Source organism: Belonocnema kinseyi, chromosome 6 (genome assembly GCF_010883055.1).
Source record: "Belonocnema kinseyi isolate 2016_QV_RU_SX_M_011 chromosome 6, B_treatae_v1, whole genome shotgun sequence".
NCBI lineage: Eukaryota > Metazoa > Arthropoda > Insecta > Hymenoptera > Cynipidae > Belonocnema > Belonocnema kinseyi.
In genome coordinates, this window is record NC_046662.1 from 36726784 (window position 1) to 36733606 (window position 6823).

Here is a 6823-nt window from a genome sequence, read left to right on the forward strand (position 1 = left end):
ATATCCAATGTACATTAAAAGAAGATTTTTATTTTAGGATTTTATTGTTAATTCGTATGATTAAAAATGGCACATGTTGATTATGGATGCGAAGCGCTTTGTCGCTATTTGACCCCTTTTGGCCAAAGATCTTTGTTTTGACTTGGTTGAATCAGTTTGAACTTTGACCAAGGTGATCTGCGAGACATAATGCGAGTGAGGTTATATTTGAGGTGAAATCGCTGGCATAATGTTTTAGAATTTTATTTATTATCGTGTGTTTTGAAGTGTGGAAAATTGTCGAAAATCATGGGCACAAGCTGCTTTTACTGTGGAAAAACTGTTAATAGCAAAGGATATAGATGTTTTCACAAGTAAGTAAAAGACGTACAAGAATATACAATTTGAGGTTAGATTCATGTTTTGTTTATATTGTAATATTCAATTATTATTGAATGTATTATTTTAACATGGTTTAAGATTTTACTTTTTAATTTTTATTAAAAACTGTAATTTTTAAATCTATATATATATATATCGCATAGTTTTTGTAAGACTTTGCGGTTGTAAACTATATTCAGTCTCTAGCATAAACACGTTTTTGTGGGTTTTGCTAGAGATTATTTACATTAACGGAGTGGGGGCCGCTCCCCACTGTGGGGAGCGGCTAAATCCACGTGAAGCTAATTCGTCAAACTATACTTACAAAAAGTGATAAAAATTAGGAAGTGTAGTGGTATGTTTTTGTTTTGATTCTAGTATAAGTCTATTATTTTTCAAGTTCTTTTTTTAGGTTTTAATTTGTCAGAAAATTAAAAAAATACGTATTCCTTATCCCTACAAAAAGTAGAGGTTATTAGCCTTTCAGGGTATAACAATAATATTATATTTATTAATATTAAATTCCAAAGTCAGTTTTAAAAAATTCAACAATATTGTCGAATTGTCATCCTTCTGGTTGCAAAGTAAACTTTTTTGTAGAAAATCAAATATTTTGCTGAAAATTGGTCTTTTTGTGTTGAAATCTCAACTCTTCTGATAGAGATTCCAACTGTTTGCTTGAAAATTACCTTTTTTGTTGATAATTTATATTTTCAGGTAGAAAAGTAAACTGTTTTGTAGAAAATTCAACAGTTTTTTTCTCTTTGCTCATTAAAAATGTTTTCTTAATTTGAAATTGAACAATTTTTTCAAAAGTCATACTTTTTTTGTTGAAAATTCAACTATTTCGGTGCAAAATTAAACTATTCGGTTAAAAAATTATATTTTTTGAAGAATTTGTATTTTATGGTGTTGAAAAGTAAACTGTTATGTACAAATTTCAACAACTTTATTCAAATATTATCTTTTTTTGGTGGAAAAATTGACTGCTTTGTTAAAAATTCGTCTCTTTATGTTGAAAGTTCAACTCTTCTGTTATAAAATTCAACTAATTAATTTAAAAATTAACTTTTTTATATTTTCGATTAAAAAAATAAACTGTTTTGTAGAAAATTCAACAATCTTTTTTCTTGATTGATAATTGAACAGTTTTACTGAAGATTTATCTCTGACAAGAAATGTTATAATTTTTCGTGAAAAAAGCAACTGCTTAATTGAAAAAAAAGTTTAGCTTGAGGATTTAACTATTTAAAAAATTTTTAATTTCATTTTTTTATTTTCAGTTAAAATATGAACTATTATATTTTTATATAATAATTCATCTCTTTTGGTTAAAAATTCAAATACTGTTGATTAAAAGTCGAACTATTTGGTTAAAATTTCATTTTTTTAGTTAAGGTTGATCGTTTTGTTGAAAATAAAATTCATCTCTTTGGTTGAAAATTACTTTTATGAACTGAAAATGTCACTATTTCATTTATCGTTGAAAATTTATCTTTTTGTTATAAAGAATTTATCTTACACTGTTTTAGTACAAAAATTTAACTTTTTTATTGAAAATACGTCTTTTTTGGATAAAATATCGACTTTTAGATTGCATTTTAAACGCTGCTTTAATTTGAAATTCTGTACTTTATTAAGTTTCATTAAAATTATTCTTTAAACGTTTTCAATTAAAAATTGGGTTTAATTAAAGGCATCTCATATTTAGGATAATAATAATAAATACAGCGGAAAAAATATTAAAATTTTTTCATAATTTTTAGTTTAACTTTGAGCGTGCTGAACCAATTCCAAGGGCACTGCAAATATTTAATATAATAGATCTTATTAGAAACGTTAAGAAAATATTGTAATTTGCCCTACCTTTGCAGTATCCTCTTTAAAAAATTGACCAAAAAACTTCATCCCGGACACATCTTCGTCAGAGAATGTCAGGGAAAACCTGTAAGTGTCAGGGACTTTTTGATTATCTGAAATAAAAATTAATTTTATTATTTTGTTGAAAATACAACAATTTGGTTTGAAAGTCATGGTTTTTGGTTGAAAATTCGTCTTTTTGAGTTGAAAATTCATCTAGTTTGGTAGAAATTGGATCTTTTGGGGTTAAAAATCACAACTGTTTTCATACAAATTGATATGTTTTATCTGAGGATTCATCTGCTTTATTGAAAATTCGTTTTTTATGCGTTTAACTGTTTTTGGTTTGAAATAAAAATATTTTTAGTTGAAATATCAACTATTACATTTTTTGTTAAGAATTTAACTACTTAGGTTAAAGTCAAGCTACTTTGTTGGAAAATAATTTGTTTGGCTGATAATTCATCGTTTTAGTCGAAAACCCTTTTCTTGTTAAAACTATTTTGTTGACAATTATTTTTTTAATTTATTTTTTTCAACTAAAAATTGAACTATGCGTTATTTTTATGGAAATTTATCTTCAGTTGAAAATTCATCTCTTTCGTTGATAATTTAACTATCATGTTGAATAATTTATCGGTTTGGTTCGAAATTTCACTGTTTTGTTAAAAATTTGTCTTCTTTGTTAAAGGATTAAACTCTTGTGTTGAAAAATCGACTATTTGGTTTAAAAAAAACTTTTTTAATTTAAAAACTTATCTGTTTGGTTGAAAATGTCTTTTTTTACAAGAAATTTAACTATGTCGTTTGAGCTTGAAAATGTATCTTTTTAGTTAAAAATCTACCTATTTTGTTAAAAACTCGCCTATTATGAGCTGATAATGCTATTATTTTGGTAGAAAATTCTTATTTTTGGGTCGAAAATGTAAGTTCTTTTTTGTTAAAAGTTCATATTTTCGGGTTGAAAATTAACTCTTCGATGAGAATTCATTACTTTTATCAAAGATTCATCACTTTGGTTGAAAATGAATTGTTTGAACTGAAAATTTAATTCTTCCATTTTTGGTTCGAAATTTATTTTTTTGAGTTGTAAACTCAATCCCTTACGTAATTTTTGGGTGACATATAACATTCTGTGTGACTGTTGTCGCTAAAACTGTATAAATTATATTTAAAATCAAACATTGTTTTTGCAGTAATATTATAGATCTCCTAGGTGTAAGGTTATTTTTATACCTATACTGAAGAAATTTCGAAATTGGGATTTTGTAGAAACCCTGAAATTCCGATAGCACTCAACCTATTTAAGAAAAAAAAAATTTGACACCCATGTAATTAACGTTAAAAAATATACGGTATTAAAGTATGATATATTTCTAGCATCTCTTTTAATGATTGAAAAAGAGTCAAATCGTCTTTTTTTCTTAAACAATTGTTTGCAGGTTTCCAAAAGATCCCAAACAAAAAGAACTATGGTTGCATCATATGGGCTTGGAAGCCGATTTTGAAATTTCCAAGGAGTCGAGATTGTGTTCCGATCATTTTCTAAATAATTGTTTCACAAAAAATAATAATGATAGAATGCGACTTCTATCTGCATGTGTACCAACTGTATTTGGAAGGTTTCATCTTAAATGTCTCTGTTGTGATAATATTAAAAGACGTGGATCCGATAAATCCTTTCGAAAGTAAGCAACATTTTTATTTAAACAAGAAAACTGAATTTTATCAAAATCATTTTCATAATATTGAAACCTTCTGTGTAGGTTTCCTGTGAAGAACGAGGTGCTTCTAAAGAAATGGAAAGAAGCTATTGGGATAGAAAATTTGTATCCTGATGAAAGAAGTCTCATTTGTGATGATCACTTTAAGAGGACATGTTTTTATCTAGGGGCTAATGGTTACGTGGGCCTAAAGAGCAATGCAGTTCCAACTATATTTTTGAAAAGCAGTTCTGAGGGTATGACTTTTAATTTCTTTCAAGGGAGCGTTCACATATTATGTAACATTTTTTTCGACCTTCTTCTTCCCATGTAACAAACCCGAACATTTCTTTCTGACTCCCCATCCCTCACTGCCGTTACGTAGCATTTTTTATTTTATGTTTAAAAACATAAGATACGTTTTCTAAATAAAAAGAAAGTTTTTTAAGATACAATATTAAGCAATACTATTAAGAAATTATTGTATTTATTATATTCTAATATGAACAACAATATTTTGATGTAACACTAAATGCTTTTTCAATGTTTTTTTAGTCATACAAATATTAAAGTTACCTAATGTGAGTACTAATTAAATTTCACCCATTAATTGTTTTGGTTTAATATAATAATGAATACAAAATAATATTAATAATAATATAACATAAAAATATCAAATAAATAATTATTTGTCAAAAGTTTCTATACATTTTAATTCCAGTTGAAATTAAATTCTGAGAATTGAGAACAAGAAAATAAGCATTAACAGTTTGTTTCTAAATTTATATAAATATAATTTTTATAAGTTTCTTGAGAAAATTACAAAATTTTTTACATTATTTCAGCTGTGAAGATTTAAAAATTTCAGATTTTAAGATTTCAGCTGTGAAGCTAGAAGATTTAAAAAAAAAAATTTTATTTTATAAAATTTCAAAAAATATTAAGAAAAATTTGAGTCTTTTTAAAAGGTGTTCAGGACTTTTATAAGTTTAGAAGAAATAAAAAAATATTTGATAAATTTCCGGAAATGTTTCTAAATTTTTTAATATTTCTTATCTATTTAAAACGTCTGAAATTCCTGAAAATATTTGGAACTGACTCGAACTTTTCTAACAATTTTGAGCAATCATTCAAGATATAAACAAATTGTCTTTTAAACTTCTAAATTTTGCCAGGAATTTTAAGAAAAATTTAAGAAAGATTTTTAATCTTACCAAACTGATAGATTTTGTTTTAAAATATTCTACAATTTTCCAAAATTTAAGGAAATCGTTGGATATGTTTAAAAATCCTTTTTAAATTTCTCTTTAGAGTCAGTTTTTAAAATAAAAGCTCATTTTAAATTTGTACTCGATAATTAGGAAAATTATTTTTTTTTTAATCTTGTGAGACCATAAAAACCTTCCAATTTTTACAAATTATTTATTTTTTTAATTCTGTCAAATAAAAAAATTGCCTATAAAATCATTAGATTCTTCTTTGATATGTTTTGAAATACTTCGAAATCTTTTTAAATAATCTCTCAAAATTAATTTTTTGAAATAAAACGTAATTTTAATTGTTTCTAAGAACATAATTTTTTTCAATTTCGTGAAATCTTACAAAATTCTTTTAAAATCTTCACAAGTTTTAATTGTTTTTGAATAGTTTCAAAACTTCAGAATATCTCTTAAACTCACTCAAATTTTCTCTAGAATTATATAATATGATAAAATCGCACAATTTTGCTTCAAAATCTTTTACTCACCTTTTAAAAAAGTTGGGTTATAATTAAAAATGCGTTTGTAATCAATTTTCGCTTAGAATTCTAAAAATTACAAAATAGCATAACAAAACAATCATTAAAAAATTTCCCATGAATCTTAAAAATTGTTCTTTTCATTCATTGCGCGCATTTTGAAATGTTCAAAACTTAAAATTATTTTTTTTAATCAAACCATTAAAATTAACCATTAAACATTTTAACAGAAATCTTGAAAAATATTAAATCGCCTCAAATTTTTCATAATTCTTCAAAAGAAGTTTTTGTGCATAATTTAATTTTTCTTATCTCTTTAAAAATGTAAGAAAGTTGACGAATTATAGTATTGTAGTGAAATGTTAGGAACATAAATATTTCTTATTATTGAAATAATCATTTACAATTAATATGTTCTCTTCTATCAATAATATATAGAAACATTTAGAAATAAATTTTACAATGAAATAAAATTATCTACTTTGAAATTTTGAAATACAAAGTTGATTGTGCAGAAAATTCATATAATTCATATGATTGTATATTATATTAGTATTGTAAATGTATTAATTTACTTGTAAAGAAATAATTTATTCGCATTTGAGCACTTCCGCTTCAATAGCAATGAATTAGTAATTTTTTTGTGATTTTTTATTTTGATAAAATGCATTTGTCTCGAATTAAAAAAATAATCTTATTATATTTCTGAACCTTGTAAATGAATTACGAGCAAAGCAATGTTTAGAACCTTTGTGGTTAAATATATATGTTATATATTATTGCAGATGATAATGAAACTATTACGATTACAGAGACTGATGGATCAAATAAAGAAACTGACGGATTAATTAAAGAAAGCGAAGTTACACTTTCAAATGCCTCTAATGAAAATTTCAGTTTGACAAGCAAGAGAAATAGCGAAAACTCGATTCTAACTATAAAAAACAGAAAACGCTCATCTGCAGAAGAATTGCCAGATCCAAAACATTTAAAGTTAATTGAAGATGAAGGTAGCAAATCTGTAATTTATGAGATCGACTCACTCAATAACACTGGTTAGTAATATACAGTCTGTCAAGTTAAAGCGTGGGTAACTTTTTTGGTAAAATATTTTATTTAAACGCATGTTTCTACATGGAATTACATTTGTCAAGGTGTCGAG

At 25.2% G+C, this 6823-nt stretch overlaps 1 protein-coding gene across 4 annotated transcripts in view; it reads left to right on the forward strand.

Moving 5' to 3' along the window:
- Positions 1-190: 190 nt before the first annotated feature.
- LOC117175217 (THAP domain-containing protein 5-like) overlaps positions 191-6823 on the forward strand; it is a 17279-nt gene continuing 10646 nt past the window's right edge. Inside the window, exons 1-4 of one of the 4 annotated variants that reach the window (XM_033364868.1) lie at positions 191-353; positions 3663-3908; positions 3987-4180; positions 6447-6716. In XM_033364868.1, coding sequence (XP_033220759.1) covers positions 289-353; positions 3663-3908; positions 3987-4180; positions 6447-6716 — 775 coding nt within the window. In that variant the 5' untranslated portion in view covers positions 191-288. Of the gene's footprint in view, positions 354-610; positions 716-3662; positions 3909-3986; positions 4181-6446; positions 6717-6823 lie in introns of those variants that run through there. The other 3 variants (XM_033364871.1, XM_033364870.1, XM_033364872.1) reach the window with 3 other exon arrangements.